The sequence below is a fragment of the Octodon degus genome, unplaced genomic scaffold (genome assembly GCF_000260255.1).
Source record: "Octodon degus isolate 3935 unplaced genomic scaffold, OctDeg1.0 scaffold00225, whole genome shotgun sequence".
NCBI lineage: Eukaryota > Metazoa > Chordata > Mammalia > Rodentia > Octodontidae > Octodon > Octodon degus.
In genome coordinates, this window is record NW_004524801.1 from 1,973,905 (window position 1) to 1,989,588 (window position 15,684).

The 15,684-nt window shown below is 42.7% G+C and overlaps 1 protein-coding gene across 1 annotated transcript in view; it reads left to right on the forward strand.

The window, feature by feature from the left end:
* Positions 1-8,822: 8,822 nt before the first annotated feature.
* Mis18a (MIS18 kinetochore protein A) overlaps positions 8,823-15,684 on the forward strand; it is a 12,694-nt gene continuing 5,832 nt past the window's right edge. The window contains exons 1-2 of the mRNA XM_004645360.2: positions 8,823-9,188; positions 11,903-11,969. Coding sequence (XP_004645417.1) covers positions 8,846-9,188; positions 11,903-11,969 — 410 coding nt within the window. The 5' untranslated portion in view covers positions 8,823-8,845. The remainder of the gene's footprint in view (positions 9,189-11,902; positions 11,970-15,684) is intronic.

Genomic DNA, 15,684 nt, shown 5'->3' on the forward strand with positions numbered 1-15,684 from the left:
TTTTTTTTGAACCAGGGATTGAACTCAGGCCCTTGTGCTTGCCATGCAAGCACTTATTCTACTGAGCCATCTCCCCGGCCCCGCCATTTTCAAAATAAGAAAAAACCAAGGAGAAAGAAATTTAAATTATTAGAATTTACACTGCAGTTCTGTGGAATTGTGCTTCAGGAGTATTTAATTTTGAAGGTGTGACAGAACCCTGACCATGTACCAGGACGCTGCTGGGAGCCCCCAATATGTCTCAGTCAAACCCTTAGGCTTTCCTGTAGTCCTGTCCTGAGAAATGAGGCTGAGGCTGGGCCACAAGACAGATCTGAGGTGCTTAATGTTTAACATCAAGATTTGGGGTTTGGGGGCATGGCTGAAGTGAAGAAAGGCCTCAGAAATTTATAGGCTTTCCTAAGTCATACATTTATGTAAATGAGTAAATCCATGGATTGAAATTAGAAGGTTGGCAGAATAGAAAAAAAAAAAAAAAAAGGTTGGTGGGGCCTTAGCACAGGATTTCCACATCTTTATGTCACTATTTATTTATTTATTTATTTATTTATTTATTTATTTGAGACAGGGCCTCACTGTGTAGCCCAGACTAGCTTTCAACTCATAGCGATCTTCCTGCCTCAGCCAACTGAATGCTTGGATTATAGGTGTGGGCCACTATAATTTTCCTCTTTCTTTCTCTCTTTTTTTCTTATGATACCAAGGATCAAACTCAGGACCTTGTGCTTGCCAGGCAAGCGCTTATTCTACTGAGCTATCTCCCCAACCCCTTCATCACTCTTAAGTTGAGAAATCATAGGTAGATTTCTTTCCCCTCCTTCCCTTTTTCCTTTTCTTTCCTTCCCTTTCTTCATTTTCCAGCAGAGTATAATTTTGATTAGTTTGGAATTCCAGTTCTGTCTGAGAAGATACCAATTGTTGAGGTGAATTCATTCATCAGATGATAATCTTAATTTGAAAAAGTACCCTGATAAACAAGCAATGTGAACATTTTCCCTCCTTTGACATTTGAAAGAACTAATATTCCTACCAAGGTCAGCTCCCTGAGATAACAATGACTTGCTAACATTAGTGAATCCCTCAGACCTTGACTGTTACTGCTGTTTTTTGCCATGCTTAATTTATAACCTTGTAGATAATCACTCTTTTCTGGGTTACAGGAATTATGCTCACTCATGAGTTATCCTTGTGTCTATGACAGAGAGAAGGCGGGAAGAAGAGGCCAGAGGAGGGACAGAAAGAAACATCGCCCCAGCAGTGGCCTTAGTGAGACGTTTCATGATTCTTACAGTTCTGTGCCTTGGAGGATCTGGGGTACAGTGATCTTTGTATTCTATCTTTGGGCTATATTCTGTCCAGAAGCCCTGGTATTTGCATCTGGAGTGTGTTACGATTTCCTGACTGCATTGACCATTGAAAACCAATGTGGTAGCTTCCAACAGCTCAGATTTATCTTCTAGAGATGGAAGTCTGACATGAGTCTTCTAGGGCTCAAATGAAGGTGGCACCAAGTCTGTTCTTTCAGCAGGATCTAGGGGAGAATCTATAAACTTTTTTTTTTCCATCTCTGGGAGGCTGTCCTCCTCCTCTGTCCTTGGGTTGTGGTCTCTACCACCTAACCTCCCGCCCCGTCCCCATCATTATGTCCCCCTCTTCTGAACTTTGCCTTCATTGGTCCTTGCCAGAAATCAAGGATTATCTCACATTCTCAAATTCCTTACCCGAATCACATCTGCGAGTGCCTTTTGCCATAATCAGTAAAATTCACAAGTTCTGGGGCTAATAATATGGACGTAAGTAAGTCACTGATCAGCCTGCCATGTAGTTCAGTGTCATGCTGTGTACAAATGCTCAAAACAGAACTAGTACTTCTTTGTGGGACGTCCATTTTTATCAATGATCTTTGGTACAAAAGTTTTGTTCTGGGACTGCTGATGTAGCTCAGCAATGGAGCACTTACCTAGTATGTGTGAGGTTCTGGGTTCGAATCCCAGTACCACAAAAAAAGGAAAGAAATGAAAGTTGCATTATAATATTGAAACATATACAGAAGAGTAAATAAAAAACTACGATTGTCTGTTCACAGGTAATGTGAATTTTTGTCAGATATAATGTCAAACATTTGCAAAAGCAGCAAGAATAGCACAATGAGACACCATGTAGCCATCCCTCAACTTCAACACTCACTAAGCTGTTACTAATTTAGTTTCATCTGTACCTCTATCCTCTCCCCCCCAGCCTGGATCACTAAGCAAATTCTGAATATTTCATCTATAGATACTTTAACTTGAATTTGAAGAAGGATTCTGTTTATATTAACAAAACTATATTATACAAGGGGCCGGAGAGATGGCTCAGTGGAATAAGTACTTCCCTGGCAAGCGCAAGGACCTGAGTTCAATCCCCGGTTCCACCAAAAAAAAAAAAAAAAAAAAAAAAAAAAAAAAGAAAAACAAACTATATTATACCAACTAAAAATTCATACTAATTATTTAGTTGTGTCAAATATCTAGTCAGTTTTCTAATTTCCCCTATTTATCTTTTTTGGTTTTGAATTCATGGTGATCCTCCTGCCTCAACCTCCTGAGTTCTAGGATTACAAATGTGCACCACCATACCCAGCATGTATTTATTATATAATTTCTTGAATGGTTAACTTAATAAAATCAAGAGCAAATAATGTCCATGTGTTGTGATTTGTTGCTACACTCTTGTTTTATTTGTAGTTTTCTCAGCAGGACTGAGAGGAAGGTACAGAGTTGCCAGAGGGCCTGACCTCCACAGGACAGCTTCTGCTTATCATTGTCCCATCAGAGCGGTAGGTTTGTTACAGATGATGACCCAACACCAACACATGATCATTAGCTGCACAACATGGCTTACGCCAGGAAGTTGAGTAGTCCCTGGATTTGGACAAATGTACAGGAGCATACACTCACCATTATATTGTCAAGCAGAGTAGTCTCACTGCCTTGAAAATTCTCCAAGATCCACCTAAATATTTCATTTTGGGGAGGTGCTAATATAAAATGCTACTGTGTTTTTAACTCCCAATCCTGTTTGTTCAGCGCTGGTATATGGGCAAGTGTCTGACTTTTATACTAACCTGATCTGCTGCAACCTTGCTAAAATTGTTTATAAGTATTTTTGTTGATTTGTTCAGATTTTGTTCCAATTCTCAGTGCATGTTAACTATGAAAATTAATGCGTTTCATTGTGATGTTTTCATGTGCGCATATATAGTGTTTTGATAATATTTATCCTCTCTTCCCCTCTTGTCCCTCCAACTGTTTATTATTTTTTTTAATTTTATTGTGTGTTTGTGTGTGTGTGGCCAGCTCAGCCCACCAGGGGGCGGGGCTGGCTGGCATGTGGTGCTGGGGGATTGAACCATGGTCCCTGTGCTTTGCTAAGCTTGTTCTAAGTAGGTGCTTTAGACCACTGAGCCATCTCTCCAGCCCCAAATTTAAGGTTGTTGTCTTTTTTTTTTTTTTTAAATTTATTTATTTTTTATTTACTTGAGAGAGAGAGAGAGAGAGAGAGAGAGAGAGAGGTGTGTGTGTGTGTGTGGCCAGCTCAGCCCACCAGGGGGCGGGGCTGGCTGGCATGTGGTGCTGGGGGATCGAACCGCGGTCCCTGATGCTTTGCCAAGCTTGCTCTAAGTAGGTGCTCCAGACCACTGAGCCATCTCTCCAGCCCTTTTTTTTTTTTTTTTTTTGAGGAACCAGGGATTGAACTCAGATCCTTGCATTTGCCAGTCAAGCGCTTATCCTACTGAGCCATCTCCCAGGCCCCCTCCAAATGTTTAGTTAGATTTTCCACACAATTATGTCATTTGTGAGCAGGCAACTGTATTTCTTCCTTTCAACGTGCCTTTGATTTACTTTTCTATCTTATTTTCTATCTTCTTTTTCTATCTTCTTTTTTAGAAATCACTTTGTTTTATAATTGTGTAGAATGATTACCAAAGTCCAAAGTCAATTATACAAAACAAGATATATTTGTAGATATTCCAATTCTATTCCTAGTTTCCTATTACTTTCACCCAAGTAAAAACTTAAAAATTTTTGTGTATCTTTCTATTTAAAATATGCATGGATCTAGCTGTGGTGGCACATGCCGGCTGGTAGTCCCAGCGCTAGGGAGGCAGAAGGATCACCGAGAGATTGAGGCCAGCGTGGGCTACATAGTGAGTCCAATGCCAGCCTGAACTGCATAGCGAGACCCTGTCTCAAACAAAACAAAACAAAACAAACAAGAATTATTTACATCTTAGACAAAACACATGGGTATGTATATTTTCCCTTCTCCCTTTTTAGATGTGCATTAGCAAATTCCATTTTTTTTTTCATTTTTTGTTTCTTTTTTTAAACTTTTTTTTTTTTTTTTCAAAACCCGGGATTAAACTCAGGCCCAGTACTTGCCAGGGAACAAATTACATTTTAAAAGAGAAGCTCTGGGCCTGCAAGATAGCTCAGTGGACTAAGGGCCTGCTTAGGGTAGCACAGGGACTAAAGTTCGATCCCCGGCACCACATGCAGCACTGGACCTGACCCCAGGGCACACTGAGCTGGCATAGGGCATGGTGGTGCACGCCTGTAATCCCAGCACTAGGGAGCCTGAAAACAGGAGGATCACTATGAGTCCAAGCTGTGCAGTGACACCCTGTACCAAATACTTAAAAAAAGGAAGCTCTTGCCATGATATAGATGCATTATATTTGCATTGTGTGAATGTCTATACTTGGTTCATTCAGTTCCCAAGTGGTGGATGCTGGGTTATTTCCATCTTTGCTGTTGTAAACAGTGCTGCAACAATATGTGTTTTTGTTTGTGCCATGTTATTTCCAGTGTTCTATAGAAATCAATTCCTAGAAATGAGATATGTGTCACTTAATACCAGGGATGTATTGCCTAAAGTATTGTTAGAGCCAGGTGTGGTGGTGCAGGCCTGTAATCCCAACCCTTGGGAGGCAGAGTTCTATAGAAGTCAGACAGAAGGGTTATCATAATAATGAGGCGAGCCTGGGCAGTAAATGTGTTCAAGGCCAGCCCACACTACGTAGTGAGAGCCTTTCTTTTCTTTTCTTTTTTTCTTTTTTCTTTTTTTTTTTTTTTGAGAGCCTTTCTTAAACAAACAAACAAATGTAAAATGTTAGACAGTGCATGACTTGCATCTGTCAAATAATGCAGTTATATGATTGTGTTAGACACTGCTAACTTTCCATAGTGTTTGCAGTATCAGGCACTCCTATCAGCAACATATGAAATTAACTGTTTTTTAGAGAACAGATCTTTTGTAAAACATTTGGATTTTATCAAACTAAGAGATAAGCTATTGAATTTCAGTGCACTATAGAAATAAGTATGGTGGAGAATCTTTTCATATATTAACCACTTAGTAATTTTTTTTTATTTTTCCATAATTTTATTGAGAAACAAATAGCAAGGAGACATTTTCAAACCAAATTGGAACCACTTAGTAATTTACCCACTCAATAAAAGCCCCAGTTTACCCAAGCATCACTTGGGCAGTGTGTTTGTTTACATATTGACTACCTGAGTGTCACTTGGGCAGGTGTAATTTCAACCAGTCAATTCTTTTTTTTTTCTTTTTTTTGTATTTTCGGGAAGGGTGTACAGGGTGCTCAGGGTCTCACTATTAGATCAGACTTGTAGTGATCTGCCTGTTTACAGCCTCCCAAGAGCTGGGAGTTTTTTGTGTATGACAAGGAAAGAACTGCTAAGGGTACACCTTGTTGTATGTAGTGAGCTCTGCTTATTGACAATCAAGGAATGGTAGCAGCCAGAACAGATAAGGTGAAGTGTGTGTGTGTGTGTGTGTGTGTGTGCATGTGTGTGAATAACTTAGGCTTCCCATATTTATAGGGTTAGGCATCTCTGATCCAAGATGCCTCACAATGTCTCTTTCTCTGATGTCAGCAATCTACCTCACTTAATAAGCTTAAACTTGGATAATCATTAGGGTGGTGTTGCATTTATAGTTGAATGGAGAGAAGTGGCTCACACAATGTCTTAAAGTTACGGAAGCGTGCATAACTGTTAGGGTGGCATGGTATTTACAGTTGGACAAGGGAAGGGAGTGACTCAACTCCTTTGTTTCTAACTGTGCTGTGCAGACTACAGTGTACCTGTCTTTTAAGGCTCTGCACTCTATTTAACGCTCTACCTATTGATTTCCTTCCTTTATGCCTCTTACTGATGCATCCTGAAAATTCTTTTTCTGTGATGGGTTTCCCTATGGACCACTCTCATGGCTCCATACACATTGAGGAATGAAATAAAAAACCAAAGGAAAAGGTTATGAGAGTTTTGGATTTCCAGGTGGGGGCTATTTCCCCCATAGTCCCCTCTAGCTAGGCCTAATGGGAGATAAGCAGAGCACAGGAACTAAAATGTAGTGGCCACCTATCACAGGGGCTCCATGGATTTAAAATGACCAATTAGAACTCAGCATCTCTAATCTAGTGCTTCAGCCTGCAGGGTTTAAAGGACATTGAGATTTTAGAGAAAACTGGTTATTTTGTACCCAAACTCAAGAGTTTAGTGGGGAATGGCTGCACCTCCCTTTAGCAGAGAAGGAGCTGCTTTTCAAGTTGCCTAGGTTAGTTCATCTGGGGTCTAAATCCTAGTTCCTGCTTATTTTTATCAGTACAGCTGATCAAACAACTCTTTCTCAGGCCCTTCCCCTATTGGTAGCTAGCTGCCTGATTTCTAAGCCAATCAAATAAACTTATTTTCTACAGTGCAAGTCAGTGAACTGGCAACCAGTCCTTTGAGTGGGGTGAGCACACATTTCCCATTAGGTTTTCTTGGCTGCTCCACACAGAAACAGAAATAAGAGGGAGGACAAGCCTTTACTACCTCTGAAGACCCTGAGAGGATTGAGGGCAGGGAGATGGGCAGATCCTCTGACCTGAGACAGGGAGGATGAGACTTTAGGGACTTTTCCTGGGGGTGGAGTTAAGGGGCAGGTTCAGGAACACACAAGGAGCTGATTGGAGGCTCCCTTATGTGCGCAGGAAGGGTAAGAGGAAGTTGTATCCAGGGCTGGTGTGGGGAAGGAGGAGGAAGTGGTCATTGGGAAGATAAGCTGTTGCTTGGGGAGTCAGCTGTGTTGAATCTGGGCCATGATGCAGTAGTTCGTACTAGGGCCAGAACCTATCATTTCCCATCTGTGCTTCGGTGACCTCCTCAGACTCTGTCTGGTGACAAGATAAAGGGAAGAGAATTCTATAGATGAAAAAAAAAAAGGCCTAAATTATTTGAATAGTTTTCTCCCAGTTGAAGGCTAACCAACTGGAGTCTGGGGCAGTGTTTTAGGGCTAACATACCTGTGTCATTTGATTCTCATTAACAACCAGGTGCAGTTGGGGAGATGGCTCAGTGGAATATGTGCTTCCCTGGCAGGTGCAAGGGTCTGAGTTCAATCCCCAGTTCCGCCAAAAAAAAACCACACACACACACAAAACAAAACAAAAACAACCCGGGGCAGTACTGATCCATTTTCTTCAGGCACAAGTGGGTAGAGAAGGCAAGTAGCTTTTCCACAATTTTTTACCTGTTACCAAATGGAGGGATGACTTCTGACTTGAAAGCTTTGGTATTTGTTATTGGCCAGAAGCATTACAATTGAAAATCAATTTATTGAAGTACTGTAGTTTTTCTAAACAAGTGGGCAGTGATTGACACAACACCCAAAGTACTATAGGAAGATGTAGGCCCTTAGGGGCAGGCTTCCTTCCGGGAGCTGCCTCATTGTCTCCGGTGTGGCCCCTGCCAGCTTTCTCTCCTCACTGTTGTGCAAGGCGTGGTGTGTGAGAGACCAGTACTGCAGGTGGTAAAGAGAATTTACTAACATTGAGGAATACGGGAAAGTTAAGAGTATGCTGAGAGACTGCAAGAGAGCGACAGAATGTGCCATCAGGTGAAAGGCTGAGCTTTTGGTGCTTGATTTTAGCACAAGAGGGTTTGAAAACATCCCCTCAGGAATGCTTTCATTTGGTCCTGGTGGTTCTCTCGTCCATCTTAGTGCTATAAAGATGGCCAGATGTTGTCTGAAGGCTAATCTTTGTTTGGCAGGGTCTAATACCGTTGGTATTGCTAGAAAGTCTTTCCAGTAAAATTAACTGATAAATACATGGAGATTGATCCTTAGTGGTCAAGGGGGCCAGAACGAAGTGTATGTTTGTACTTGAAAGGGCATTCTGACTCATCCTGGGTCAGGAAATAAAAATGGTATTCCATAAGACACGAGGAGCAGATCATCTAGCGATTGTGTGTAGTTTTTGTGTCTACCTCACATTGTGAAAAGGTAAATGTTTTACACACTACAAACTCACCACTCAGTTGCAATGTGGTTTTTAAAGAAACAATGGTAAAATAAGCACAATTCTCCACACTGGCCCGTGCTGTTCTGAGCACCACAGAGGCTGGCTTTCTTGGGCAGGGATCTGCCTCAACCATCCTACCCTGAAAGGAACCTCTGCCCTACTTGCAAGTCAAACAGCTCCGCGATCCTGAGCGCCCGTAATACAATTTGGAGCTTGCTGCTGACTTTCTACATGACGCCGCCCCTTCCCAAGCAGATAACCCACTTGATCTCTAGTAGACTCAATTTCTTTAGAACGCGAAGCAGGTTCAGTAATCACAAACTCCCGGCCGGAAGTAAAGCCTGCGCGCTAAAGGTTGCCGGCCGCCCACCCTCAGGCCCCGCCCCTCTGACTCAGGCCCCGCCCCTCGGGTCCAGGCCCCCCCCACGCCGCCCGCGCATGCGCAGGCGTATTTTTCCCATGGCGCCCTGGGGCGCGGGAGATTTGTAGACAATGGCGGGAGCTTGGCCTTCGTACTGTGATGGTGGATGTTCCTCCGTTTCCTGTGCGTGTAACCACAAGGACAAGAGGAACAACTCCTCGTTGTTGGGCCGGCGGCTCTTGGAAGACTCGAACCGCCACCAGCTGCTCCAGAAGTGGATGAGCATGTGGAGCTCGGCGAGTGGGGACACCTCGGTGGCCCGGCAGGCGAAGGCGCAGAGCGAGGCGGAGGCGGGGCAGGGGGCGCAGGGGGAGAACCCGCTGGTGTTCCTGTGCTCCCGCTGCCGGCGGCCGCTGGGCGACTCGCTGAGCTGGGTGGACGGTCAGGAGGAATCCGACTGCATCCTGTTGCGCTGTCAGTTCCGGCAGGGCTGGCTGGCTGGGCTGGGCTGGGCTGGGGCAGCCTTCCTCCCCGCACTGTCGCACCCGGGCGGTCCGCAGGGAGGGGAGGTGCCCTTGTGCAAACAGTGGAGAAGGCCGGTCGCTGCTGCAGGTGGACTCAGGGGTGCCGATCAGTTCTGGGATTCCCCATCCGGGAGGAGCATCGCTTGGGTCTGCGTCGTCGCGAGCAGTATTCAGGCATTTGGGATGTAGCCTGTACAGTAGGTGTGACTCGCACGGGAATCAGCGAGCAATTAATTAGTAATATTCTTAGTGGTTTATTCAAGAAATTAAGCTTTTCAGCGACTTTTTCGTGCCAGGGAGTATGGAGATTGGTTTTTCTAAGTGTTAAAATTACAGAGTTGAGGCAGTGCTTGCGGGGCGAGGGGCGGGGGAACGCTTGAAAACCCAGTAAGAGGAAGGAGAATGTAAAAGTTAGGACAGGAAGAATTCTAGCTTTTGATCCTGACTCTACTGGTTACCTGTGTTATTTACAATACTTGCCAGAATTTATTTGGGGATGAAGTGATTCACATGTATTTTTCTGAATTGGCATACAAACAGCTGTTTTCTTGGAACTTGATTTATGTTTACTTATTTATGTTTGTAGGGATAGAACCCTGGACTTTGTGCACCAGCCCTTTAAAAAACTTATTTTTATTTTTTATGTCTTTGGTACGGGGTCTCACTCTGCAGCTCAGACTCATAGTGATCCTGTTTTCAGCCGCCCCCACCCCCCCTGCGCGCTGGGATTACAGGCGTGGTAGTCACGTCATATAGGCTTAACATGTTTGGGGGGCCAGGGAGATGGCTCAGTAGAATAAGCTCTTGTCTTGCAAGCACAGGGTCCTGAGTTCAATCCCCGGTTCCACAAAACAAAAACAAAAACAAACAAAAAAAAAGAAATCGTGCTCTTAGTGGGTAGACTGATTTTGGGGCTGGTGAGATGGCTCAGTGTTCTAAAGCACCTACTTAGAACAAGCTAAGCTAAGCAAAGCACAGGGACCGCGGTTCAATCCCCCAGTACCACATGGCAGCCAGCCCCACCCCCTGGTGGGCTGAGCCGGCCATACGCAGACACAAAATAAATAAATATTAAAAATGAAACATTCTTAAAAAAAAATGTTTGTATGAGTTCACGTCTCGGTTCTAGTAATATTTGTGATACAAAGTTAGTAGCTTTTCCATTCCAGCGCTGTTTGATTAATCCACTCATCACCAAGGAAACAAGGCTGTATGCGGGGTTATGTCTCTCCGTGGTCTTCATACGTGAATCCCAGCTTGGCTGTGCCCACAGTTCTTAGATCCTGCTCTTTGCTTTTCTCATGGATTTAACAGCTAGTACAATGGCACCACAGCTAGTGTGGCTGAAGTATAGAATAAAGACAAGATTTAGGAAGGAAAGGAGAGGAAGGAGTGAGCCAGAAGTCTTAGGACCTTGTCTCTTCTGAGAATATGGTTCTGTCCTAGTGAGTGAGGAGTTTAAGCAGGGAGTGATCTGAGCCCCCTATTTTGGACCAAATGTGGGAAGCGCAGGTTGGGCAACACTAGCATAGGGCTGCACTACTTAGTGCAGTGGTCTGGGCAAGAGCAGATGCTGGTAGTTTTGAAGCTGAAGTGAGATTTGTGGGGTAGAGTTGATAGGATGTGTCAGTGGGGTGGATGTCCGGAAGCAGGATGAGGAAGAGAACTAAGGATGAAGACTGGGGATGAAGCGCGATGGTAGAGCACTTGGCCAGCATGCATGAGGCTCTGGGTTCAATCCCTAGCATTACCAAAAACAAACAAAGAACCAAGGATGATAGGTGTTCTAGTTTCTCATCTGGGGAACTGGGTAAATAGTGTTACTGAGACAAGATGTCCGTAGAGGAGATACTTGGTCAGATGCATCTGATGTCGTGTCTTTATTTTCCTTCTCTGGGAATGTTTTACTCTCCTGGGGTCTAGCTGTGACCTGTCCAAGTCATGGTCCTAGTAAAAAGTGTTGGGGACACTGGGCACTTCTCAGTCACTCTTAGAGAAATGAGCTCTGCATCTGCAACCTGGAGGTGAATGCATGGGTTTTAGCATCTGGTTGTTTTTTTTTTTTCTTTTTCTTGGCTTTGATTGCAACTTTGTTAGATGGTAGATGTTCTTTGTACTTCGTGACTTAAGGTTCTAATTTGTCCAGTTTCTACTATAAATGAATTTATCCTCTTTCATTTTACTTTTTTTTTGGGGGGGGAGTTTAATTTTGCTTATTTTGTTAAGTCATTAGTTTTCAGGGAAGGGAATTAAATAACTTCTACTATTTTTCGCAAAAAACCTGTACATTTAGAGTTTTGTTTTGTTTTGTTTTGCTTTTGAGAGAGGATCTCACTATGTAGTTCAGGCTGGCCTTGAATTCACTGTGTATCCCAGGATGGCCTGGAATTTGAGAGGATCCTCCTGCCTCAGCCTCACGAGTGCTGGGCCTATAGATGTATACCACCATGCCCAATTTACCTTTACTTTTGAACCATACTTTGTGTGTGCCGTGTGTGTGTGTTTGAGACACACACACACACACACACACACACACACATACACACACACAGATACTTCGAGTCTTACTTTTTTAGCTCTCCAAGTTCCAGAATAAAAGTAGGATTAGAAATTCTCTAAATGTGTACTATAACAGTGTTAATAAAACATTGCTTCTCTTCCCAGGTATATCCTCTAATGTTTCTGTAGATAAAGAACAGAAGCTGTTCATGAGGAAAAATGAAAATGGTTGGTGAGTAAGGCTGTATCTATGTGAATATTACATTAGAGCAGAAAGAAAATTGAAAATAAACATGGAAAAAATTTGTATAATAAAATATCATAGCTGTAGAACAATGCTAATATAAGACAAAGTCTGCTATTATAAGCAAAGGAGACTGCCTGTGATCAGAAGCAGACAGCCCAAGGGGCTGCAGCAGGCCAAGTCCTTTGTGGCCACTCCCTAGGGTGAAGGGCACAGATACCTTGTCATTCCTGTCACCTGATAGCTGAATATGGCATCCTCAGAGAATTGAAGGGGAGCTCTGCCTTAGGATTGTCACCCAAAATCTGACTCCTGTCTTACTGGACTTTAGGTGGTACATGAATAAGTAAAAATTGATTATATTTTGAAGTGCATTACAAATGCTAGATTTTGCTTTTTAGTAATATTAAGGTATCCTATTTAAAGTGTATTTCAATTTTTAAAAATTTATTCTAAGGAAAATTGCATTTCTTTTTTTTTTTTATTTTATTTATTTATTAGTGTGTATGTGTGTGTGTGTGTGGCCAGCTCAGCCCACCAGGGGGCGGACTGGCTGGCATGTGGTGCTGGGGGATTGAACCGTGGTCCCTGGGCTTTGCTAAGTTTGTTCTAAGTAGGTGCTTTAGACCACTGAGCCATCTCACCAGCCCGGAAAATTGCATTTCTAATGGTTTAGGCAGTATATAGGTGTGGCAGCAGTTGTGCTGTTGCATGCAGGGGATTAAAATTCGGAAAACCCGACCCCAGATGATTTCTCATTTTTTGGGGTAAGAAAATGAGTCTAGTGAGCTTTGAATTACATTAAGGTTCCAGGCCTAATTAGTATAAAAGCTCAGGCAGTGTTTTTCTCTCCTGACTTCCTGTGGTGTTTCTTTCTGTTCTTCCCAACTCTACTTATTTTTGACAACACCTTCATCTTTTGCTGTTAGTCCATTTTTCATTGCTATAGTAATTTTCTCTATTTTTACCAGCTGTGTGATCATTATACACTTAGCATACGTTCATTAAATTGGTTTAAAATTGATATTTAAATTTGTTTTTTATTTTTATTTTTTCTGTATTTTAGGGAAGGGCCTACAGCATGTTTAGGATCTCACTACTAGATTGGACTTGTAGTGATTTGTCAGTTTACAGCCTCCCAAGTGCTGGGATTGCAGGCGCCCCACCACGCTGAGTCTTAATCGCAGTCTCAGCGCACCCTGAGGGGTGGGGCCAGCACATTAAATTTATTTTGAAAGGAATCCATATATTATCCACACAGATATTCATTGACGGTAACGTGAAAGTGACTGAAGATAATTACAGTGACACAAATATTTATCAACTGTAGTTGAGGTATTGCCTGCCTGTTTCTGGTCTGTTCTCTCCTTGTGTGTAGGGAACTGTTGGTCTCACTGCGAACGGTTCTACCTGGGGAGACAAAGTGGAAGGAATGAGAAAGATAGACAAGAAGACAGAAGCTGGGCTAGGTGGTTGGCACTCTGCCTGATGGGCAAGACTCAGGCACGAGCACAATGAAACCTACATTTATTTATACCTTTGCAAAGTTAGTAACACGTGATGCAAGGTTGCCTAGTGACTAGTAGCTGACGTTAACCAGTCAGGATGCTTATCTCAGGACTGAGGTAGCTTGTTTGCTTTAGGCACTGAGGCCCAGTCCTGCCTACATACCTTCGACTTATTTTCCAGCTTCCGAGGCTCCCTACACTTGTGAAATGATTTAAAACTATAAAAGTTAAAGATAATCTCATACCAACTTGGGATTTTTTTCTTTAATTATCCAGGTAGAAAATTAAAAGTGAATTAACTTTCTTATTCTGTGATCCACAGTTATTTAATGCTATATGATCTAAATGTGTTTTTCATTTATTTACTTATTTTGTTTTTATTTTTTTGAGGGTCTTGCTATGTAGTTCCAGCTGGCCTTGATCCCTCTTATCTAGTCCAGGCTGGCCTCAAGCTCATGGTGATCCTCCTGTTTCAGCCTCTGAGTACACCACCATGCCTGGTTAAATCCATTTTTATCCTGCCTTCAACTGAGATGAGTTTTACTAGGTCCATGTGCTCAGCACTTGTGGAATTGCTTTAGGATGCTTGAGAGACTTTGAGTGGACAGGCCTGTCCTTCTGAATGCCTGTCTGGGCTGTTCTGTTGATGGGCAACAAAAGTGCTGTGGCCTTTAGTTTTGAAGGTGACAGTACTATTTCCTCTGCTCATTCTCCTTGTGCCCTTTGTGAAGGATGTAATAGTGTCACACATTCCTTGTATAAAATTATTTTATGATTTTTGGCATTGTTGATCTCAATGTTGTTCCACAGTGAGGATGTCTGGCCAACTGTGCTAGCTGGGCAGAGGAAGGTGTTGCATGTGGTTGCTACCATCTCTTAGTTACTCCTACACATCATTCCAAAAGTGTGGATTAGTCCGTTAGTTATTACTGTAACAAAGTACCTGAGACAGGTTGCTTTATACTGAAAAGAGGATTATCCCAGCTACTGGTTGTAGTGATTGCCTTCTTGCTAGAAGAGGACCCAGGTGCCACAGAGTAGCATTTAGCCGGAAGCAGGGAATTTGGGTGTGTCAGCACATGCCTTGTCTTTGCCTCTTCTTACAAAGCCTCCAGGATTCTCCCCAGGCCTCTACTCTGAGGACCTTAGGTAACCCTAATCACCTCCCACATCCCCACCCACTGTGGAATACCATGATAAAACTAAGCTGCCCCTCTCTTACTGAAACTTTCTCACAGTAGGGATTATTTCAGCCTAAATGTGGGAGGACAAAGGTTATTCAAACCCTACCAAAGTATGAATGGCTTTATGTGCATCCTTTGGTACTGTTCAGATGCACTGGATAGTTTGGGTTCAAATATCCTTATCCACTGGTCAATATTTTGAGAACTCAGGGTTTTCTATCCTTTCATGGTAAATGAGAATCACATTCATGCATGTGGCAGCTTCCTAGTTATCATGAGGTTTTATATGTAGTGGGGAGATTTGTTGATGTTATAGACAAGTTCCCTATTTTTTTTTTTTTTTTTTTTTTTAGGGAAGGGCCTATAGGGTGTTCATGGTCTCACTACTAGGTTGGACTCCCCTATTTTGTAATTTAAGGTTTATAAGTAAGGAGATAAACTTGGGGTTTATTAAAATGCTTTAGTATTTCTTATATATAAGCCCTAAAGAATTCTGCAGACACATTTGTTGTCAGTGGCATATTTGCTTAACTGTGTCACCAATGAGAACTTATGCTTTTTCCGGTGTTCCATTTTAATATTGGTTCTGTCTATTGCTGCACAATTGGAAACATCTCCCAGTGTCCATAAGTGAGCTATGATATATATATATATATATAATTTATAATACGCTATTGAGCTTCCCTTTTTCTTCATAGCAAGAACAGGTATTTGGGAATGACTGCTGGCTCACATGCTGACAAGTAGCTCAGATACTCTTGACATAGTAGGCTTCGGGGGTGTTGACTTCACTTGTGTGCTCAAGACTAGGCTTGAATCTCTAGTTGTCATCAGGTTGCTATGTATTGGGCTGTCATAGGCCAGGTCTAAAGAAGATCTAAGTTGGGGGTGACTTTGTATACCTGTAGTCCCAGCACTTGGGAGGGGGACGCAGCTGGATTGCCAAAAGTTGAAGGCCAGCCTGGGCTACATAATGAGTTTGTGGCCAGATTGAACTACATGGTGAGACCC